Here is a 23,263-nt window from a genome sequence, read left to right on the forward strand (position 1 = left end):
CATGTACTGCTGTGTCCCTGATCAAAGAGGTTGATAGGAAAATACCTAGTTTATGAAGGTATAGCCATGACTCTGTAATGTCAGTGAGATTGTATTCTTCTGTGGTTAGGTCGAGACCAGCTGTTTCCTAGAAATATTCCATTTAGTTTTGGAACAATTAGAAACAACATCAGAAATGATATTCAAAGTAGATCACCCAGGTTCCCTTGGTAGCAGGAGTGGGGGGGCATATTAACTATTTAGTTAGGTGGTCTTTAAGCATACCCATTTCTGTCTGGGAAGTTCTCATAGGCCTGATTTTCCAAGTACTTTTTTTTTTAAGATTTTATTTATTTTTTCATGAGACACACAGAGAGAGAGAGAGAGAGAGGCAGCGACATAGGCAGAGGGAGAAGCAGGCTCCATGCTGGAAGCCCAATATGGGATTCCATCCAGGCATTCCGGGATCACGTCCTGAGCTCAAGGCGTGATCAACCGCTCAACCGCTGAGCCACCCAGGCATCCCATCCAAGTACTCTCGTTAAGACAACCAGCCTTTTGTTGAGTCGTCCCTCTGGGCCTAGAGAGGAGAGATAGATAGAAACTTGGAGACAGGGCAGCCCAGGTGGCTCAGCAGTTTAGCACCGCCTTCGGCCCAGGGCATGATCCTGGGGTCCCAGGATCAAGTCCTGCGTCGGGCTCCCTGCGTGGAGTCTGCTTCTCCCTCTGCCTGTGCCTCTCTCTCTCTCTGTGTGTGTGTCTCTCATGAATAAATAAATAATAAATAAAATCTTAAAAAAAAAAAAAAAGAAACTTGGAGACAGCCTTGCCCCAGTCCCTGGATTCTCTAATAAGAGCCCATTCTCTCCTGTAACAGCGATTTCTGCATTCTGAGGCTGAGCACTGGAATCTTGAATCAGTTAGAGTCTGTGTCACTTGGCTGTGATGTACCAAGCTATTTAATGCCTATCCCTACTTCCTGAAGATCCAGCTGACTGGGTACAGGTAATGTCCAGGACGGTGTTAACTAGATCATTATAGGGAATGTGGCTAAGTGTAAGGGGCCCCCAAGGTTGGGTTCTTCCCCCTTCAGGGCCATGGGAGCGACTCAGGACCATACGTATTTTATACATGAAAGTACCCATACTTATCCTGGTTACACATCTCAAAGCAACTGCAAGATTCATATTTTGACAGAGTTATCCTTGGCACGTGAATGTTTTAAGTAAAAGATGGTTAAAACCATCATTTAAAAGAATAAACAGAGGGGTACCTGGCTGGCTCAGTTAGTAGAGCAGATGACTCTTGATCTTGGGGCTAAGTTCCAGCCCAGAGTTGAGTGTAGAGACTACTTAAAAAAAAATCATAAACAGAAACTCATTGTTTTTTTTTAAGTTTTTATTTATTTGAGAGAGACAGAGAGCACGTAAGCCGGGGAAAGGGGCAGAGGCAGAGGGAGAAGCAGACTCCGCTGAGCAGGGAGCCTCTATCCCAGGACCCTGGGATCATGACCTGAGCCAAAGGCAGACACTTAACCACCTGGGCCACCAGGTGCCCCAGAAACTCCTTGTTCTAATAACACCTTCCATCTTATTCGTACATACTTTTAAAATCTTGCATTTGTATAGGGCTTCACAGATTTCTGCCCAGTTTCAAAGCAAGGTCCTCGCATCAACAGCAGGTGGTAGACCTTAGTCCGCGGTCCTGCGGGCCTCGCCCCTTCCTCCGTCGGCCAGTCCGGGGAGGACAGGCAGCCACGCTTCTCCTCGCCACCAGGGGTCGCCCTTCCCCGTAGAACTACAGCTGTGGTCCCCGCAGCGGACCGGACCGGGTGGGGGGACGAGGACTCTAGTCCTGCGTATACCAGTGCATGGCCCTGGCCCAAGGCCCAGCGTCCACTTCTGTTTGAGTCTCAGTTTTTCCGTTGGTAAAGATGGGGAGGGTGGTCTCTGGGCCCTCCACGCCCATCAAGGAAGGATGTGGGGATGGAGACACTTCCGGCGGGCGGCAGTGCCTGGAGTCTGCGAGAGGGAGGTAAAAAGCCAGGCCGGTTCTCCATAATCTCTCGGCTCACCAGAAGGAACAAGGAGGTTCTGGGAGTAGCGGATATCTGGCTCTCTGGCTCAGAGCTGAAGAGGGAGACCTAAGTGGGGCCATATTTCATCTGTCCAGAGGGGTGGGGGGTGGAGGAATGAGAAGATGGAGGGGGAGGGATAGATACCTCCACACACACTCAGAAGAAAGGACCCAGTAGGGTAAGGGCACCAGCAGCCACAGATACCCAGAGAAGAGTCCTCTGGGGAACCCATCGGCATTGAGGGAAGGGAGTTGTCTGCAGGCCTCAGGCGCTCGGTCTAGACCTAGTGGCTGGTGTCTGATGGGCAGTAAAGAAACAAGCTATGGCCTTTAAGGAGAGAGACACCAAAGATGTTTGCAGAGACACATTTTTTTTTTTTAATTCTTAGTTATTTATTGTCTCTCCTGATAGAATGTAGGCTACAACAGGCAGAGATTTTGTTTTTCCTGCCATTCTGTGCAGTATTTCCAATGTTGGGGCCAGTGCCTAGCACGTAGTAGGTGCTCCCAGAAAGGCAGGCTTTGAGTGAGACTTGAATATGTACCTACAACAAATATTTGTTAAGAGCCTGCTGTGTGCCAAGCTGTGGGCTGGGCACTTGGAATTGGGCCTTGGACTGAACAGACATAGTCGCTCCCCATTTAGAGTGCTTACAGTCGAGTGGGAGTCTATAGTCTAGCTCTGAAATCTTATGTGGGAGCCACAAGAGAGAATGTGTCTTTGGGGGAGACAGAGTGCCCTGGTCTGGGACCCCTGCTGAGGGTCATATAAGCTGTGGCTTATATGGGGAAAGAGGAAGAAAGGGGCCAGAGTGTTCCAGCAAAAGAATGGCAAATGTGCAGCTTCCAGAAAAGGAGCCCGTTTGAGGCCAGAAAGGGATGAAAAAAGCAATGTAACATTATGTTTGCAACCATCCTGCCTCCCACCCCCACTTTACCCAGGCTTCTCAAATCCTGGGACACCTCCTGGGCTCCCTATGCAGGTGTTCCTTCTAGAATCTGGGCAGTGGGCTAATGGATCAAGTTTAAAGATAGCTTAAGAAGTTACGGTGATTTGCATAATCGGGCCTTGGTGGAGGGGAGAGGGCTGCGGTTTAGGGAAGGAGCGTGTGCCTCCACCATCTGTGAAGACAGTGTTGCCACTTGCAGAGCTGAAGAAAGTGGATGGGGGGAGGGGTAAATTTTTTTGGAAGTATTACACACATTGAGAAGAGTCCTTTTTACTGTGTTTCACTATGCATTCGGAGTGCCCTCCCTCTGTTATTCTCTAAGGACTGAGTAAAGATCTAAATTTCTTCCAACTGAAATTTCCTTAAGTCAACAGGGTGCAGAGGGGCAACACTCCTCATGGTGTGTAACCTCAGAGAGAGGGCGAGTGTGAGTCCGTGGGGAGAATGGAAACAGGTACGTGCCTGAACTTACAGGGCAACCAGAAGCATTTGGTCTTCATTTGAGGAGCCAGGGGAGTCACTTGTGGGTTTTAGGCAGAGCTGTGGCATGGCAACATCTGCTTGAGCAAAGGTTCCGGAAGAGGGAAGGACAGGGGGTGTGGGACAGGCCCACCAGGGCCAAGCAGAAGCGGGGTGGTCCCAGCTTGTGCTCCTTACCGCAGGGACCAAGAAAGCTGGCGTCAATTGTCAGCCCCCACCCTAACCCTTGGAAAATCTGAGGGCAGCTAGTGTTCTGGGCCTCCAGGAAAACACAGAGACATCCTCCTACACACCCAATTTGGTATCACTTTTAGGGAGAGGGCGAGGTCCCTGACATTTGCTCTAACCCAACCACAGAATTCCACTGGCCTCAGGCTCCATCTGCTCAGGTAAAAATATCATGAGGACTCATTCTCCCTGACCCCTCACAGGACCGTGTTTATGACTTCCAGGTCTCCCCTTCCCAGCCCTGCGTGTTTGGGCCATCCCACGCCACAGAATTGGCCCTAACCCAATGTTCAGAAAGTTCTACTATCTACTCACCCTCCCCGCCCCCCCACTTCTGCTTGCCCCTATGGATTCCCATTTCCTTGGGAGAAGAATTCCTACGTTATCAACACCTTTTGGGTTTTTTCCACCTTTCCCAGTACTTTCCTGGCTAAGGGAAACGTGACTGTCCTGAGGTGACACCATACCCAAACAACCTCCCCTTGACCACCCCCAGGGCCCTGCCTTTCCCAAGTGCTTCTTTCCCCCAAATACCTCCTGACATTTGAAATCCTGGTCACTCCTCCCCCACTTCCCTCCCTTCGTTCTTCTATTGTTGTTTACATTTGTATTGGCTGATCTTTTTAATGATAAAAAAAATTAATACTTGTCATAAAAACAATCTCAAGAAGATGGAAAGATAAAGCTAAGACATTTCTTTCTACCTGGTCTCACCTTTCTAGGAGACACCCATATCTGGCTTCACAGTTTGGTCTTCAGTAGTCTCAATTCTTAAGAGTTCTTTTTTTAAATATTTTATTTATTTATTTACGAGAGACACACAGAGAGAGGCAGAGACATAGGCAGAAGGAGAATAGGCTCCATGTAGGGAGCCTGATGTGGGGACTCGATCCCAGGACCCCAGAATCATGACCTGACCCAAAGCAGATGCTCAACCACTGAGCCACCCAGGTGCCCCCAACTCATAGAGTTCTTAAGTGAAGGTAAGACAAATCCACCCTAGCTAGTTTAGGCTGAAAAATAATTTATTAAAAATATTCTGCAAAAAAAATAATACAAAAATAAATAAATAAATAAATAATATTTTGCAGCTCACAGCATCTCCAGGAGGACCAGAGAAACACCCAGGAGCAGTGTCCCAAAGGTCACGGCCAAGTTGGCCTAGTGGAGGCACCTCTTGATGCAGACACCAGTGTTTGCCAACACTGCTACCCTGGTCCCTGGGGTACCACTAGGGTCTCAACCTCTAGCTTCTGGAGACAGGATAGAGCTGTCATCCCCTCCCCAGAGCTGGTTCTTCTTGATACGAAGTCTGACATGGGGGCGTGTGACTGGCCAAACACCTGCACTCCAGCTGCAAGGGACGCTGGGAAGGCCTCATGGGGCTCCTCTGGATGGAATCAGGATTCGTAAGATGGAGAATGCCCCAAATGCAGGACATGCTCACCAGCTGGAAAGAATGGCACATGTCCCCTTGCATTCTCCAGGAGTCCTGCCACCCCCATCTCAGCAGCTCCTGCGCCACATGCTGCACTCCCTCACCCCTGAGACCTCTGGCCACAGCCTGCTTACTGTCTTCCTCCTGGTCCTCGAAAGCCACCCCTTTCCTCCTCAGAGTGCTGCCCACTTCGCTACACCATGGATCCTGGCTAGATCTCACCACCTGCCCTGTCTGCTGGCAACAACCACATCAAACACGGCACCACTGTCTCAGGGACATTTATCATGTGGGTGCTGTGTGTCCCTTGTTCCATCACCACATTTGACCCTCAGGAGCTCCTCCACGAAAGGAATGCCTACTGACATGGCCAGTTTACTCAAGAGGAAACCGAAACTCAGAGATTGAACATCTCCCTGGGTGTGCCCTCTCCATCACTCAGTAGGGGCCCTTTGAGGGCAAAGTCTGCGTCATGTTCTTCCTCTGCTGGGGACTCCTGTGTTCTGAACAAGCAAAAGTCCACATGTGATTCTTTTTTTTTTTTTTTAAGACTTTTATTTATCGTTTTGAGAGAGCACACAGGAGCAGGGGGAAAGGCGGGGGAAGGGCAGCCCCCCCCCCCCCAGCTGGGAGCCCTATATAAGGCTCCATCCGAGAACCCAGGGTCATGACCTGAGACCGAGGCAGACACTTAACCAATCGAGCCATCCAGGTACCCCCAATATGTGACTCTAAAAATGTCCTGGAAGTCACATGTTCTCAGACTGTTTTCTGTAGAACAGCATTTCCCAAAACCGATCATAAAATTGATCTAGGATGTTTGTTAAAAGTAATACAGAGTCCTGGGGGCACCTGGATGGCTCAGCCAGTTAAGCGTCCCACTCTTGGTTTCGGCTCAGGTCATGATCTCAAGGGTCATGAGATCAAGCCCTGCCATAGGCTCCGCACTCAGGGCAGAGTCTGCTTCTCTCCCTCTGCTCCTCTGCACTGCTTGCACGTGTATGCTCTTTCTCTCTCTCTCAAATAAATAAATATTTAAAATGATAATAGTAATAATACAGAGTCTCAATTCCCTCCTAGAGCAGCCAATCCTTAAGATCAGAGGGAAGGTCTGGAAACAAGGTCTTTTAACAAGCTCTCCAGCGATTGTTGTGATCATGCAAATAGGGGGAACACTGCTGTAGAGAGCTGTTTTCTTAGGGTGGATTTAGACTATCCTGGGCCTGCAAATTACAGCCTGTTCTCATTGGAGATCAGTAGCTAGGGCCCTGAAAATGGGGAGAATCACTGAGAGCCATGGAAGGGCCTTAAAATAGGCTCTCGGCTGCTGACAATGGAGCCTTGCAACCAAAATGTGAGCTTCCAGCAATTCCACTTCTAGGAATTCATCCTGAGGGAATAGCTATGGTTACGCACAGAGCAATCCTGTGCCAGAGGAGAAAGAGGTTGTCCAAATCTGCCTGTTTAATTAGTAAGAGGCATAGTCCTCACCCCACAGACAGATAGCCAGATGAAGCCATGAAGCAGGCCTCCTTCACCCCCTGCTCCTGGATCTGTCCAGGCCAGTGCCCCCACCCAGATGGCACAATTCCATCCTCTGTGCCCGGGGCCCATTTCACTCACCCAGGTCCTAGAATTTGCCTATGCAAAGCCCTGAAGGTGGGGCAGGGGGCGGGGGGCAATACTGACAGGAAACCCACTCAGTTTGGGTTTTCAGTGGGGTGGTGTCTAGAGTTTCCTGCTGACTTTGACCTGCTGACCTTGACCAAGAGGGGGACCCCTCGGTAAGGGAGCCTGCCCTCTGAATTAGGGTCCAAACATGGAACAAAGGTCAAATGGGGAGAGGTGGTCAGGGAGGAGACTCCAGTCCCTGAGCCAGGCCTGGATTCTTTGTTTTCATTTTTCTCAGTTTTTCCCACTCTACCACATGGGCTCCCTGTTTAGGAACCCCAGTGATTTTTCATAGCTTCTTAAATGCACGTTGGCTTGCAGGTCCCGGGAATCATCCGGTCCTTTCTCTCTGAAGACTGTGGCCAGCTCCAATCCTGGCACTGTCTCCCTAGTGTCCTAGCCCCATGGTCTTCAAAGATGAACTTCACTTCTCCTTTCTGCCAACAGCCAAGACATCACCAAAATAACAAACATAAGAAAGTTCCATCTTATGTTCACGATCCTCATCTCTGTTTCCTCAGTCCCTGGTTTATTTATTATTATTATTATTTTAAAAAAGATTTTATTTATTTGACAGAGAGAGAGAGAGCAAAAGAGCACACTAGCACAAGCTGGGGGAGCAGCAGGCAGAGGGAGAAGGAGAGGCAGGCTCCCCACTGAGCAGGGAGCCTGATGTGAAGCTCCATCCCAGGACCGTGGGATCATGACCTGAGTCTGAGACAGCCACCTAACTGACTGAGCCACCCAACTGCCCCATCAATCCTTGGTTTAAACAAAGTCAGACACCAGGCCTTTTTTTTTTTTTTTTTTTTACCCCCAAACTTCTCAGATATTACAGAACACCTGGAAGTCATGGATGGGCTCCTTATGGAGGTCATGTTTACTGCTGTGTCTAATTCCATCACAGGAGAGAAGAGTAAGGACTCAACCCTAGATGAGATACAGGATCGTCCACTGGTCAGTGCACAGGCTCTGGGATGGGCACACCTTGGGTTGAACCCCACCTCTAATACTTACTAATTGTCTGCCCTTGGGAAAGTCATTCAATTCCTCAAAGCCTCTAACCTCTGGACTGAATTGTGCCCATCCTCCACTCATATGAAGCTCTAATCCCCAGTGTGACTGGATTTGAAAACAGGATCTTTAGGGAGGTAATTAAGGTTAAATGAGGTCATAAAGGTGGAGCCCTGATTCAATAAGACTGGTATTCTTTTAAGGAGAGATGAGAGTGTCTCTCTCCATTTATGCACAGAGTATAGGCCATGTGAGGATACAGCAAGAAGCTGACTGTCTGCAAGCCAGGAAGAGACTTTTCCCCAGAAACTCACCCTGATGGCATACTGATCTTGGGCTTCTAGCCTCCAGAACAGTGAGAAAATAAATTTCTGTTGTTCAAGCCATCCCATCCTGTGGTATTCTGTGACGGTAGCCTAATCTAATACACTTAGTTCTCTCATCTGAAAAGCAAGGATAAAACTGGCATTTGCATCATGAGGCTATTGTGAGAATCCAGCAGGAAATACACATACTTCCTTCTTTGGTTTTTCTACAACATCTTCAGCACCTGGAACAGTGCCTGGCATATAGAGGATGTTCGATAAATATTTACTCAATGAATAAATACATCAAAAGGAAAAAAGGAACCTGTCGAACTAAATACATATGCATATTTCCGAGCTTTTCACTAACTTCTATTTCTTTGATCATCGTTCACCAGGGAAAGATAGCAAGCATAAAGCATTTAAGAAAAGTGCAAGGAGAATCTCTCATTTTCAACTAGATTTGCCCATTAATGTCATGTGTTCTGTGAGTTGGGAAAGGACAGGCTGGCTGATCCTGGGGTGAATTGGAGTCCCTGGAGGAGGAAGCATTGATCAGAGAGCTGCAGGAAGCCTCTGAGCACTGGCCCAGCCTTGTGGGCCTGAGGCCCTGGAGCAGAGGGGAGAGCTCTTCCTTCAGTGGATCAGAGGGGCTGGAGACTGGGACCACAGCTGTGGAAGGCAGTGTGGGGGAGGTTACAGGAACCTCCTGGGGCAACTTGGTCTGAGGTTAGAGGCCACAGCAGACCCATCTTCCTGGTGCTTGTGAGATGCAAATGATGAGAATAATAGGGCCTCTGTCCCTAGGCTATTTGTGGTAGAGCCTAGGCTCACAGGAATCATAGCTCCTTCAGCTTGGTCATGGTGAGAGTTGGTTCTGGGGCAGCCCGGGGTGCACAGACCTGCCCACCCTTGGGGGCCCGGGACTCTTCCCAGGGAGAGGTATCCTATCTGCATTGACTACCCCTTAATGCCCCTTCCTGATTCTTTCCAGGACAAGCTCAGGGGAAGCAAGCTCCGGTGAGTACTCAGGCTCCTCTCTTTCCTCTGCCTCCTCTCTTGTCTACCTACCTCACTGCCCCTCTCCTGGGTACACCCCTACTGGCCCAGTGAGACCTTCACATACCTCTGCTCCACTGGGAGCACTAGTGCTCCCCCACTACCAGTTTTGTTAGGACACCAATTCCTCCAGCTGTGTACCCACCAGGTACTAGCTCTGCCTCCAGACTGTTCTTCCTGCTGCCCTGGTCCCAGGTGACTGCCACACAACTCCCCCGAGCAGGGGTGGGGGTGGGGGGTGCCATTCACATAGTCGTGGATGTGGATGTCCTGGGAGTTGTGTAGTGTCTGGCTGACACAAACTCTAAGGCCTCTTGCACAGAGTTGACTAGAGTCTGGTTGCAGGTTGGGGCCACCCCTTCCACCCCCCAGATGTGCAGGTAAGTGATAGTGGGCAAGAGGGGCCCAGAAGAATGGGGTCCCCTGCACATAAAGTCTCCTCCATGTGGCTCTGGACCTCTCCTGTCCATCAGAGCCCAGATACTGCTAAGTCACCAGGGCCTAGCTCTTCCACCTGTCTTGCTCAGAATTTGCGGTGCACGTGGTGGGATGGTCTGTCATAGGTGGAACAGGCCCTTAGCTGGGAGGCCCCTTTGTTTTCAAAATGCCTACCTCACTGGCCCTGCTACAGTGCTGGAAAAATAATTCCTTTGAGTTGGATGAAGCAGTGAGGCCCACTGTAAAAGTGCAGATGGTTTTTCATACTGGGGAAAGTGAGTACGTCACTGGGGGCTGGAGGGCGCTGGAAGGGGAGGCCAGTCTCATCAGTCCCCTGTCCAGATTCCCCACCTTGGAACAAAGACGCCCCCATCCCCTCTCCTCTGCCTGCGCCAGGGACCTGGAGATGTGAGGTAAGTGCTGCTGCTTGAGCCTAGGGTGGAGGGAGGCAGGCCACGTGGCTACCACTGTGCCTGCCCCTCTCCTATTCCTTCCAGAAAGCTCAGGAGGAGGAGGAGGAGGAGGAGGAGGAGGAAGAGGAGGAGGAGGAGGAGGAGGAGGAAGATAAATATGAGCTGCCCCCCTGTGAGGCTCTGCCGTTCAGTTTTGCTCCTGCCCACCTTCCTGGCACCAAGGAGGACTCTTTGTACTTGGGTGAGGCCTGGGGAGGTGAAGCAGGGAGCTGACTGGTGAGGCAGGACAGAGGATCCCCGCAAGGAAAGAGGGCGCAGGCCTTGCCTCTTCTCCCTTTGTCTGTACTGGGGCGGCAAGGGGAGGCCTCAGCTGTCAGCTGTGGAAGCTTCTGGGCTGGGCAGAGAGAGAGAGAGAGAGATAGAGATGAAGGAGAGGCAGAGGGAGGAGGGAGAAAGGCAGGAGGAAAAGAGGGAAGGGGAGAGGGGCACTGTCACCAAGGCAACAGTGGGAAAGCAGGAGGCCCCACAGGGTCCCTGGGGCCTCCTCTGAGATCGCTCACTTCTTCAAGCAAGGGCAGGGATGCCAGGAGAGCCTGGCTGCTGCTAGCATCCCACCCCCAGGGCTCCTCCGCTAGGCCAGGTGGGGGCAGGAGCACTGGCCTGCTCCAGTTGCCATGGAGACGGGGCTGTGGGGAAGCCAGTGAGGGGAAGTGGGGGAGGAGGAAACAGGCTAGGTGGGGGGGAGGGGGGAGATTGGAACCTATGTGGGAGGAATCCACCGACCCATGATTCTTGGGGCCTTTTCCAGATCACCCTGGCCCCCTGGGCCTGTGCAAGTCACCGCCACCGAAGTCCCAGGCCACAATGGTGAACAGCAACCCCCCCCAAGTCCCTCCTTCCCCATTCACCCCACCCAGGCCACCATTTCCCAAGGAGTAAATCGAAGAAGCATCTCATTTACAAGATTCCCCCATATCTGCAATCAAGAGGCCCCCCCCAAAATTATATGTGTCAGAAGTGGAGCCCTGTTAGCCCCTGTGGCTCCCACCTGCCTGGCTGGCCCTCCCTGCCCCCCACCCCCGCATGTCAGCATCCCCCAGGACTCACCCCTCCTCTGGAGCTGGAGAAGGCCGGACAGGCTCAGCCATGGCTCCCTGGAGCCTGGGGACCCCTCCCTAGAGAGTGAAGAAATCCCTCACTGTGCTGCCATCAGTGCCAGCTCGAAAGGCCTGCTGTGCTGAGAAAAGCTTACGGTCTCGGAAGTTACCACTTTCATCATAGATTTTATTGGAATAAAAAGAAAAACAGGCAGAGATTCACAACAAAGGAAGAGCTGAAGAAGAGAGGCAACGAGTCACCTCTGTCCATTAGCTCTTTGCTGTCGTGGTTTCAGGCGACACAGATAAATACAACTCGCTGCACCCCAGCCCGCCATCCTCGCCCTTCCCCTGCCTCAGTTCCCCTCCCTACCCCCACCGCCAACCCTGTCCTCCTTCTCTGCCCCCTTGTGCCCACAGCTGAAGGCAGCACAGAGTCTGTGGGAGGCGAGGAAGCAGGGACAGCCCTTCCCCTTCGGGAAGCAAGGTGAGAAGGATGTCCTGCCTCTTTCAGAGGCCTGCTCTGTCTCCCCCCGTGAAGTGAGGAATCCTGGCCCCCTCCGGGTAGACTTGAGCTCAGGTTACTTGGTTTTCCACTTTGCCTGGTCCCTGCACTGCCCCCCACCCCCTGTGGGTCCTCATTTTTACCTGCTGAGTCCCCATGCTCGCTAAGGCAGGCAGTTCAGGGGGAGACTGAGGACAGGAGCCCAGAAATGCTTTGCCTAAGATCACAAAGAAGCAGAGTCCCCGAATCCCAGCTCCTCTTCTGCGTCTGCTGCCATCCCAGTGCCAGGCAAGGGGCGCTCCGGGATGAGGAGATCTGAAGGGCAGCCTTGCCCGCCTGGAGGACCCTCACTATTGAAGCCCATCTGAGTGTCATCCCCAAGCAAAGAGGCCCTTTGGCCACGAGTCTCGGTTTCCATCATGTCATGATTGCTATCACTGTCCAGGGACTGCCTGTGCAGAGGGCCCTGAGGCCTGTGAACCCAGAACCCTGGGATGTCGGGATAGTGAGGGGCCTCAGCCAGCATGTTTTCGTCTGAAAATAGCCCAGGAAGGACAATCTCTCTCTAAGGTCAAACAGCTAACCTGAGGCACTTTCATGTTTACTGTGCTCAGTGGTTGGTAAACCTTCATGACCTCGAGGGTGGTTTTGATTTTTGAAACAGCCCGAAGTCATTTGGAGCAAGCCTGGCAAATCATTCAGGAAGTCAAGCTGAGCAACACCCCGGGGGTTGTGAGAAGTAGGGGGGTGGTCAGAGCTCAGGGTGGCTTTCTCCTGGAGCTTCAAAGCTGGCTCTGAGGATCCTCTCAGACAAGTCCCGAGGACACTCCACTCTTCCAGCCTGAGTTTCATTGAATTCCTTTCTCCCTGTGCTTATGACTGGTGGTTTCTCCTTTTCCTTCCAGAGCTGGCTGCACCTGCCAGAGTGGTGAGTGGCCCCTCCATCCCCATTCACCCTCTAGGGTTCTGGCTAGGAAGTTGGCAGTATTAGGGTAGGGGGCCTGGGAGGGCCAGGAAATATCCATGAAACCAAGGAAAAAGGCTCAGAGCAGAGTCAGTAGCTTCCTGTTTGCCCGAGGCCCCTGACAGGGTGTAAGCCAGCTGTCCTGTGCCGCCCAGTGCTCCTGGGGAAGGAGTTTGCCCAGAGCTCCTCCTGGACACCCACATTCTAGGAGAGCCAGGGCCCACAGGCACCTCTGAAGGGGAAGCTGCCTATGGGTGCTCCTTCCCAGACAAAGGAGTAACTTCAATCATTCTAGCTAGCTCTCAGAAAAAGGTCCACCTTGTGAGGGGGGTGGGAGTTGTCCCCCCACATCCCACCTCCCCTCCCCACACACACCGGTGATGGCTTCATCCTCCCTCCTACTCACTGGTCAAACCCTTAGGTGCCAGGTCTTCCAAAGAAATCTGATGAGGATCTCTACCTGGAGTGTGAGCCCAGTCCAGGTGAACACCTCCCTCAATCCCAGATCCCTCCTGCCCTGAGGCCCTCGGCTGCTCAAAACAGGACACATTCTGGCTCTACCTTCTTCTCTTGGCTTCTCTCACTACTCCACCAATACACATTTGCCTTCAGACACCCTTTAGCCTTTGGTCCAGGTTGACCACCACTGTGCACAGTAGGGGGGACCACTTAAAGCAAGGGCTGCATGGGGCTTCCCAGCTGTTCTGGCAGGACAGCACTCCTTCTGGTTAGAAGGACTCCCCGAGAGCCCAGGCTGCTGAGAAGCAGCAGGCCCTGCAGGCATCTGCACCCCTCCCTGGTCAGCATGGATGTCCCTGCCTGGTGCGTGGCCCAGCCCAGCCTGCCCTCACTGTTTTAGTCCTGGCCCTGACTCAGGCTCCGAGCTCCCAAGTCCTGATGCCGCCAATCTCACTGCCAAGGATATCAGCGGTGCCCAAGTGAGTGCCCACCAGGGTGTCTGTGTGTGTGTGCGTGTGTGTGTATGTGTGTGTGTGTGGCTTTCCCAGCTCTGACCCTGTGATCTCTGGGTTCACTGGGCTCTTTCTCTTAAAGGAGGTAAAATCTGAGCTCTCTTTCCCAACTTGCCCCCACAGGCCCACTGTAGCCCCCCAGGAAGCTCGGAATGTAAGAGGCTAGCAGCCAGGGGAGAAGTGACCTGGGGTGGGGGGTAGGAGGCTCAGGGAGGGAACAGGGGCCCAGGGTTGGGCCTACGGGACCGAGTCTCTTCTGACCAGCCTTCCTATGTCCCAGGGAGCCGCGAATGGCACCTCTAAAGGTAAGTACAGGCATCTTGAGCATGGACTCCAGGCCGTCCTGGCAGCCTGCCCTGGCCACAGCCCTGTAGGCCACAGACTCCCCCTACCCCCAGCCCTTCATTCTCCACTTTGCTGTGGGATTCCTTGCAGCTCTGACTTCAGCTGAGAGCAGGCCTGAGGGGATCCCACTGGGCAATTTTAGGGTCCACACCAAAGTAGGAAACTCCCAGCCTGTACCTCAAGATCATCCCCCACGTGGAGGTCACATGTGACCTAGCTAGTAGGTCCCATCAGAGCCCAAGACCTGGAGAGAAGGGGTAAAGCGCTAGGCCCTGCTCTGGGCTTCAGGGCCTACCTGCATCACCCTCTAACCTCTCCCCCCTTTGCAGCTGGGCCCAAAGCCTTCTTTGCCTAATCCCACCCCACCCCCCCAGCCTCCGCTCTGTAATCTGCTTCTTCTGGCAGGAAGGAGATCCTCTCTTTCCTCTAGAGCACCCACCTGGAGCACCCCAGCTGCTGAGGTGAGGAGGGGCAGGGAGAGGGCTGGGAGGAGGCCTACAGGGAACCCTCTTGTGCTGGAGTCCACCATTGGCTAGGAACACATGAGCGTGTGTGTGCAGCACCATGCTGGGCACCAGGCACAGCCGCATCTTTGTTCTGCTTGCGCAGACCCAGTCTGGGGAAGGCAGATGTGACCACAAATAACTGCCGCCCAGGGTTCTGTGTTCCCCAGCCCCCCTCCAGTGCCCTGGCACGTCTCTGAATGGCTGTGTGTGTATGTTCAGGACGGCAGCCTGCTGGGTCAGCCCTGGTACTCAGGAACCCGTGACCGCCATGCTGTTGAGAGTGCCCTGCTCCGATTCCGAAAGGTGGGCAACTGCAGCACCCCCCAGGCCTCTTCGGAAACCGTTTTGCTCAGGGGCTCCAGCTGACTGAGCAGCTGGAGTGGGGAGGGCAGTGGGATGTGCTGGCCATTGTGGGTCAGGGCTGCAGGGATACAGTTGGGAATGAGGTCAATGGATGGGGTCTCCTCCACAGGATGGGGCCTACACGGTGCGCCCCAGCTCGGAGCCTCAGGGCTCCCAGCCCCTTACCTTGGCAGTGCTTCTGCATGGCCGGGTTTTCAACATTCCCATCCGTCGGCTGGATGGCGGGAGCCACTATGCCCTGGGTCGGGAGGGCAGGAACCATGAGGAGGTAGGTGCTGGAGGAGGATGGAGACTAGCAGCCAAGAGGGCACAGCAGAGCTGGGTGCTGGGTCCAGCCAGGTGCATTTCCCCAGGAGAAAAATCACATTTTGCATTTTTTTTTCTTGACTGGGTAGAAATGACAGAGCCCAGTGACTTAAATTCCTTCCCCGAGGTCTGTTCTCCTGCAGGGGAGACACTCCCTCTGCAGGGCTCAGTTTGCCCAGGAATAGGCAGGGGTGGTGGTGGGGGGTGTGGTTGGGGGTGTGGTTGGGGGGGGGCCAGGCATTTGTGCCTGCCATGAACCCAGTTAGGAGGAGAGCAGGGCCCAGTCTGTCTGTGCCAAAGACTCGACTTTGTGCCTGATACTTGCTGAGGTGACCATGCTGGAGGACCCGGGCAGACACAGAGCCCTAGAGTTATTTCTACCAGGCCTCGGAAATAGAAGCCTGGCTAACAGCACGCCCTCACTTGCAGTTGCAAGAAAGTTGCATGAGGCCTGGAATGGGGCACAAAATGGCAATGGAACTTCCAAATATCAGCAAGCCCCCTCCCCAGAGTCCCACAGTTCCTTCAGGAAGTTGCCCCCAGCCTGAAACTCTGGGAGGGGGGAGCTCAATGATGTCCTCTGTCCTGTCCAGCTGTTCCCCTCTGTGGCTGCCATGGTCCAGCACTACTCACAGCACCCCCTGCCTCTTGTGGACAGACACAGCGGCAGCCGGCAGCTCACCTGCCTGCTCTTCCCCACCACGCCCTGATGCCCCAGCAGATTATACACACCCACCTCTGCGCCCATAGTCTGCGCTTTGCCCTCGCCACCTTGGGCTGTCTCCCCCTCACTGCTCCCAGGTCTCCACCCCTCCAAGCCTTCCCCTTCCCTTGCCCCAGTCCCTGCAGGCCTGGATGAGAGGCTTTGGTAACGGTTACCCAGAAGCAGAACCCCTGAGCCCCCCACCCCATATTCACTGCCCCTCCCTGCTGTATCTCCAAGGCTAGGAAGCTGGGGTCAGGCAAGGCCCCCACTCCCAGGCCCCACTCATGGCTGTGTTGCCCCGTTTACTAGGGCCTCCCAAGCTGCTCTGGATAAGGGCCTCCTCCAGGAAGCTGAGCCTCAGGAGGCCAGCCAGGGGTACTGCTTGGACACAAAGTGAACCCTTTCACATTCTCTTGTGGGCTTAGCACAGGGCTGGCATTTTGGGTTGCAATGTACACACTCGGCTTTCAATAAATGCTTGTTGAATGAATTCTTGAATCTGCTGAGCGAGGCAGAGATGGCCTTCCTGAAGCTCCGAAATCCTTAGGTGTCCCAGGGTACAGACTGGGTCTGGGAGTGATGGAGCCGTGGGGGCCAGGCCAGGGCGGGAAGGGCCAGCCCCATTTCTGTCCCTGATTGGGTGGAGGCCAGCCTGGGGCGGCAGGGTTTTGTTTTATTTTGTTTGTGGGGGGTCGGGGTGGGGGATGGGTGGGAAAGGCTTGGCGCTGCCTCCACCGCCCCACTCAATGGTAAGAACGGACTTAAAATTAAGTACTTGCCCCCCACCCATTTGCCGTATCGTGGTGCCCCGGAGGGGTGAGCCAGGTCTTGCCCACGTGGTGTTGTCTAGCGTAGGGGAGACAGGCGGACCCAGGCGGCAGCTGGGTGTTGGACACGCCAGTCCTAAGATGAAAAGCTACAGAGGGCCCAAGGGTGGAGCTCAGGGAAGACAAGAGGCCAGGGAGCAGAGCTGCCGGCGGGCCGCGGCGACGAAGGTCCAGGCCGCCTCGGGGCGCCTGGGGGTCCGAGGTCCGCGGGGGGGGCGCGGGGAGGGGCGCGCGGAGGGGGGCGCGCGGGGAGGGGCGCGCGGGGAGGGGGGCGGGGGCGTCCCCAGGCCCTGGCGCGGCGCCCGGAACACCCCGTGCCGGAAGCGCCATGTGACCGTGACTGCGCAGAAGCCCCGAGCGAGCGCCGCCAGACAAAGGGCGTCTCTGCGCCCGCGGGGCGCTCGGGCTGGCCCGGGGGGCCGGACCCCCTGCCTCCAGCCCTCCCCCCGGCCCCGCCTCCCGCCTCCCGCCTCCCGCCTCCCGCCGGCCGCGGGCTCTGGGAAGCAGGGAGCCGCGGAGGGTGCGGAGGCCCCGACGGGAGCGCGCGCGCCGTGGGGTGCAAGCGCGACGCGGGGCCAGGCCGGGCGCAGGGGCGTTGGCGCGGTGCCGGGCGCTGCCGGCCCTGACACTACCGTCCCCCTAATTTCCTAAGAAGAGCGGAGATCCTGGTCCCCCCGCAATTGTCCTAGGGGAGGAGGCTTCGGGGAGGCGAGCTCCGGACGCTGCAGGGCCTGACGGGCCCCGCCGAGCGCCCTCTCCCAGCCCAGCGCCCGGGAATTGGGGTCCATGCCTGCCACGTCCACGCCCCAGCAGGGGTGCAGTTTCGGGCCAGGCCACGGGGAGAAGAGCAGCGTGGGCAGGTGGCACCGGGCCAGGCCAGCGCGGGCAGAGCCGTGTGACGTGGAGAGGGGCTGAGCCGTGGGGGCTCTGGCCGGGGCGGCGGGCAGGGAGGGGCGAGCCCAGGCGGCCTCCCTCCGCCCCCAGGTGGGCGTGGCCTGGCCCCGCACACTTGCCCCAGCCTGACCCAGGCCAGGACTCACTCGGGGACTGGAGGGCGTGGAGAGCCCAGCCTTTGTGTTGGCCTCCGGGTACAGTCTTGGTCTCTCATCTCCCACCAGAGTTTCAGCTTTGACTTCTCCTTGAGCCTTCTACCCCAGGGCCCACTTTTCCTAGCCCTGAATTTGTGTAGCCCCAAAGCCGGCTGGCCTGCGAGGGGAGCAGAGGCCACAGCTCAGAGATCTTAGTGGCAGAACACTCTGCTTGGTCCCCGCTGGAGGGCTATCTCTAAGGAACTGGCCTCAGTCCTTCCCTCCCTGGGAAAAAGAGAGGAAGAGCGGTCCAGGCAGTGGGAACAGCCTGTGGTAAGGGCCTCTGAGGGCCTAAAAGGCTTGATCTAGAGAGCCACTCAGTTTAGTCTAGTCACATTTAGATGTCCTCTGTTCCAGGAAGCCTTCCCAGATCCCCAAACCTGGACACCCCAAACTTGGGACACCTTCTAGCAACTGTCTTTTCACTCCTAAGAAGGGACCAAGCTACTACTGCCCGCTATTGTGTATTCAGGAATACAGTAGGTGCCAAATATTTGTCAAAAGAGTCACTGCATAAAAAAAGAAAAAGAAAAAGAAAAAAGTTATGGAATAAGTCAGATCTACCCTGGATTCCTCTAAAGCTGTTAACATTCCTTGATCAGAGCTTTCTTTGTAAGAGAAAAGTCCAACTTAGAAATTTATGTGATGACAGGAACATTCTATATCTTCATTGTCCAGTATAGTAGCCACTAGCACAAGAGGTTATTGAGCCCTTGAAATGTGACTAGTGTAATTGAGGAACTGAATTTTTCATTACAATTGAATTTAATTAAATTAAAGTCACCACATATGGTTTGTTGCCATCCTACTGTTCCAAGTCTTTTGCACTCCCAAGGATGAGGGGTAGTGGTAAAAGAGAAATCTGGAGAAGTTGGGGGGGGGGGCACTACATCCAGAGCAGCCTGGGAAGCTGCTCCATAATGAGTGTGGGCAAAGGGGAGCCATTGAGGCTCAGAGCAGGGGTAAGTGCAGGAAGAAACATATTTTAGGAGGGTCTCTCTAGCTGCAATGTGCTAGTGGGTTGGAGAGACAGCACAGAGACAGGGAGAACAATTAGAGGCTGCAGATATTTCCATGATTTAGGTGAGAGATGACCTCCTTTGATTTTTTGCCATGCCAGTGTCCCTCCAAACACCCCAGCCTCATTTCCTCTCACCTAACAGGCCAGACTCCAGAAAACTCCAGGCAGGGTCACACACAGTTGGGGGATCAAGTCTGGAAGAAATGCCATTTGGTGAAGAAGCCCATGTATTGCCACAAGTGGTTTGCCTGTCTCCATTTGCCAAGAAGGGCCTGTAGGATGCAGAGCAGAGGAAGTATGCAGCCGGGAAATACGTGAAAGTTGTGGCTACACACCCTGGCAAGACCAACCTGCTGGGGCTCAGAGTGTGCTCTCTGCAACCATCCCGCACACTTTCAGCTTTGGTTTCTAAAGCAAACAGCCTGACCTCGGGCAAAAACATGGGCTCTGGAGTCTGAAGGACCCACATTTGAATCTGGCTCAGTTTACTCACTGCCTGTGTGTCCTTAAAGTCTGTCTGTCTGTCTCTCTCTCTCTCTTTTTTTTTTTTTTACAAGATTCTTTATTTAAATTCAGTTTAGTTAACATATACTCTATCCTTAGTTTCCAGGGTAGAATTTAATGATTTGTCAGTTGCATGTGATACACAGTGCATCAATTACATCAAGTGCCCTACTTAATGCCCATCACCCAGTTACTCCATCCCCCACCCACCTCCCTTCCAGCAACTCTCTTTACTTCTAAAATGGGGCTAATGATACTTACTTCTTAGGGTTATTGTCAGAATGGGAAATGATTTATGTAACATACTTAGCCTAATGTGGAACCTGACATAGAGTGGAGCCAAATGATTGGTACCTAATGATAATCCTATAAATAGGCCAAGCTTGGTTTTGGTCCCACCTCCATGCTCCTTTTGCAGGGGCTCTTTCTGCCTTCAGTCTCCCCAACACACACAGACATGCATGCATGGGTGTGTACTCAATCTTTACATACTGTAGGTACTGTGATTATTGTCTTGTCTGCCCACCTGGCTTTTCCATCCCCCTCCTCCTGGTGACACCATCCACCTCCCCCGACCACAGGACCAGGCATGTGACCTAGGTCTTGCTAGGGCCAAAGCAGGCCCAATCAAAGCCTTCTCTGAGATGGATATATTGATGTTAAGAGAGAAGCCATCTCTCCAAGCCTGAGTTGGCCACCTTTCCCATCACATGGACAGAGCCTATCTGCAAAAGTTAGGCAAAGATAAGGAGCAAGAATCTTGGAGACACTGGGTCTTGCCCCAAGGCCACAGATTTTGCTATAGTGCCTTTCCCATCTTATGAGCTAGAAATTTTGTTTTTGGTTTAAGCTAGTGGGAGTATGCCTTCTGATATTTATAAAGAAGACTCCTGCCCACCACAGGTACTTGTGTGTTTGAAGTTTGGCGGGGGCATCAGGGATTTTTCTGAAGCACAGAGCAGTTAGTGGTAGAACCAGAGTTTAAACTTGTCTTTCTGGCTCTAGATCTACTATAAACTACACTACATCCCACACATCAATCACAACTATTTACTTATTTACTGAGTGCATATTATGTGCCAAGCCCTGAACTAGCATCCTGTTCCCCCTCCACACCTACTTTAGGACTCCCCTCCACTTACACTCTCAATCTCTAAGGACCTGCAAATCAGAGGATGTAAGAAACAGCTCTTTCCACCAGGATAGGGGAAATACAAATTATACTTTCTTTTAGGTCACTTTCTTGTACTGGGCCTCATTTTTATTTTTATTTTTTTATTTTTTCTTTTCTTTTTTTTTTTAAAGATCTTATTTATTCATGAGAGACACATAGAGAAAGGCAGAGACACAGGCAGAGGGAGAAGTAGGCTCCATGCAGGGAGCCAGATGTGGGACTCGATCCCAGAACCCTGGGATCATGCTCTGAACCAAAGGCAGATGCTCAACCGCTTAGCCACCAGTCGTCCCCGCCCCCCCCCCCTTTTTTAAAGATTTTATTTATTTATTCATGAGAGACACAGAGAGAGAGAGAGAGAGGCAGAGACACAGGCAGAGGGAGAAGCAGGCTCCATTCAGGGAGCCTGACGTGGGACTCGATCCCGGGTCACCAGGATCACACCCTGGGCTGCAGGCGGCGCTAAACCGCTGTGCCACCAGGGCTGCCCTGGGCCTCATTTTTAAAATGGAATAGGAGGGGCAGGGTACTTGGCTTAGGTAACTTCTAAGGGCCTTTCCAACCTCCATAACCCAAGTTCTTCAGGGCCTGGGGCTCATTGCATGCTGCCTGGAACTTTGTCTCTCATAGCCTGGCCTGCTTCCCCCAGCGCTCTCTGCTTCTGACCTCATCCCCTGCAGCCCACCCTGCTCAGCCCTATGTGGTTTGCCCTCTCGGGCTGAGCTGGCCTTCTGTGCTCCTTGCAGAGAAGTGCCCCCTTCACAGTGCACTTGAGAGTAAATGAAAACCCAGGAGATACAGCTTATAAAAGGCAAACGTAGGTTTGGAATAGCCTAATGTTTGCCCTGAGATAATGAGTGGATCAGCCCAGGCTCCATAAAAGCCTGGAAGTTAAGGCAGAAGGTCAGAGACCAGGAGCAAAATCTCAAGAACAAACACCAAGGCAGGGTCTGCATGGGGGGTATGGGGAGAATATTGAAAGAAAAAGTTCTAGCAAAAGAATGCTATCATGGACTCCTACAGCTCTGGAGCCATCTTGTCCTGTCTCCTCCTGTTGCAGATGAGGAAATTAAGGCCCAAGGAAGAAAGAGGAGTCTGTGACTGGGGGAGTGGGGTCCATTTTCTTCTCTAGCACCACCTCCACTAGGGGTAAGGCCTAGAGATGGAGAAGAAGTGAGGGAGACTTGGAAACTGAGTCCAGGAGAGGCCAGAAGTGCTAGGTTAGGGATGACTCAGGCTCCCCATGAGCCATGAGCCCTTGTGTCCCTGCCCCCTCACCTGCCCTCTCTGCTCTGGCCCTCTGGGCTTTCCTTTCCTTTGCCCACTGCCCTCAGCTCAGCTCTCAGGACATCACAGATAGTCGCCCCAATGGGTTTGCAGCAGGAGGAGGCTGATAAGAGTTCACTGGCCAGAGAGTGAGGAGGGCTGATAGGTGCCCTCCAGAGTGCTCAAAAACTCTGCACGCCCCTTTGAGAAGCTCCAGGAAGAGGGGAGATGAAGAGGAGCTGGCTTTGCACTTACATTTAAAATAGACTCCCCGGGATCCCTGGGTGGCGCAGCGGTTTGGCTCCTGCCTTTGGCCCAGGGCGCGATCCTGGAGACCCGGGATCGAATCCCACGTCGGGCTCCCGGTGCATGGAGCCTGCTTCTCCCTCTGCCTGTGTCTCTGCCTCTCTCTCTCACTGTGTGCCTATCATAAAAATAAATAATAAAAAAAAATTTAAAAAAATAAAAAATAAAAATAAAATAAAATAGACTCCTCTCCCCGACGAATATGCACTTCTGTATCCCAAAAGGATCCAGGGAGAGAGGAGGTGCCAGGTAATTCTCATGGATTCCATAAATCCCAAACACTGGGGAGAAAATCCCCTCCACAAACCTCCTGTCACATCCAGCCTTGAGGTGAATCATTAATAAGTCAAGTGTGATGAAAGGCCACATTAGAAGTCTCCGTGATACACATCCTGTCCACATCTGTAGCACCTGATGCTGTTGGTAGAAGGTAATTTTTAAAGTTGAGGTCAGGAGCCAGAGAGAAACCAGCTCCAAAGTCCCCGAATTTACCTGGGAGACACCACTAACTTTAGGAAGGTTTCCAGCAAGGAGACCTTGGCCAGGCCGGATGACCTCCCAAGGTCCTCAGCTGTGCCTGTCCTTGATCACATACACCATATGCTGCCCGGAAAGCTGGGAGTTGGGGCAGCTGGCTGACCTGGAAACAGCCCAAGGAGAGCGCCAGGACTGCCGGCTCCTCCTGGCCAATCTCTCCTGAGAGCAAGAGGCAAGGCCAGGAGGCTCCTGGGAGCCTCCTGCCCAATTCCCAGGGCCTGGCAGCCAGCTCTGCAGCTGATGCAAGGCCAGAGGTGGGTGAGCTCAGCCAGTCTCTGGTATGGGGAGCTTCTTGTACCCCTGCATGCTCTGGAAAACATAACCATTCATTCCCCATTGCCTTAGCCCTCCTAGGTCTCTATCTCCATTCCTTCTGGAAACAGATCCTCAGGAAAGGATCTGGGAACAGGTGCTGCTGGGAGCCAGCGTAGCACTGGGTATTTCTGAGTCATCCCAGCTCCCCCACACCTGCAGCCTGTGAACAGAGCAGGGACCCAGAGCTCTGCTTCCAGGGACTTGTTCAGGGAGGTTCTGGGCACCCGTTAACCCTCAGGCTGGGGATAATAACATGATGTGTACTAACAGAACATGGATGATGTGTGCCACCTTTTACAAAGTGCTTTCATGAATTAACTCATGCTCCAAGGGAGATACCAGGAGGCAGGGAAGCCCCAGAGGAAGCAGCTAAAGCCAGAAAGGGTAAAGGGGCAGAACCAGAAGTCATGC

At 53.3% G+C, this 23,263-nt stretch overlaps 1 protein-coding gene and 1 long non-coding RNA gene across 6 annotated transcripts; one reads left to right on the forward strand and one right to left on the reverse strand.

The window, feature by feature from the left end:
• Positions 1–8,932: 8,932 nt before the first annotated feature.
• Positions 8,933–16,304, forward strand: SH2D6 (SH2 domain containing 6). Of its 4 annotated transcripts, none has more exons than XM_072770039.1 (16): positions 8,941–9,005; positions 9,136–9,161; positions 9,546–9,580; positions 9,969–10,051; positions 10,136–10,292; positions 10,860–10,918; positions 11,569–11,635; positions 12,559–12,581; positions 13,039–13,099; positions 13,477–13,555; positions 13,712–13,742; positions 13,869–13,893; positions 14,339–14,394; positions 14,659–14,742; positions 14,912–15,070; positions 15,702–16,304. In XM_072770039.1, exons 1-16 carry the CDS (start codon positions 9,003–9,005, stop codon positions 15,816–15,818), a joined length of 1,065 nt encoding a protein of 354 aa, XP_072626140.1. In that variant the 5' UTR covers positions 8,941–9,002; the 3' UTR covers positions 15,819–16,304. The 4 variants fall into 4 exon arrangements, with proteins under 4 accessions (XP_072626143.1, XP_072626142.1, XP_072626140.1 ...); XM_072770040.1 differs by having other exon boundaries at positions 8,947–9,005; positions 9,981–10,051; XM_072770042.1 differs by lacking the exon at positions 14,912–15,070 and having other exon boundaries at positions 8,933–9,005.
• Positions 16,305–17,792: 1,488 nt separating this feature from the next.
• On the reverse strand, positions 17,793–22,726 carry LOC140601304 (uncharacterized). 2 transcript variants are annotated; one of them, XR_012004341.1, is made up of 4 exons: positions 22,493–22,726; positions 22,308–22,417; positions 21,950–22,118; positions 17,793–19,022 (listed from the first exon to the last, which is right to left on the reverse strand). It is a non-coding gene; the product is annotated as an uncharacterized lncRNA (long non-coding RNA). The 2 variants fall into 2 exon arrangements; XR_012004340.1 differs by lacking the exon at positions 22,493–22,726 and having other exon boundaries at positions 22,308–22,482.
• Between the last annotated feature and the right edge of the window lie 537 nt (positions 22,727–23,263).

This window comes from Canis lupus, chromosome 12 (genome assembly GCF_048164855.1).
Source record: "Canis lupus baileyi chromosome 12, mCanLup2.hap1, whole genome shotgun sequence".
Classification (NCBI taxonomy): Eukaryota; Metazoa; Chordata; class Mammalia; order Carnivora; family Canidae; genus Canis; species Canis lupus.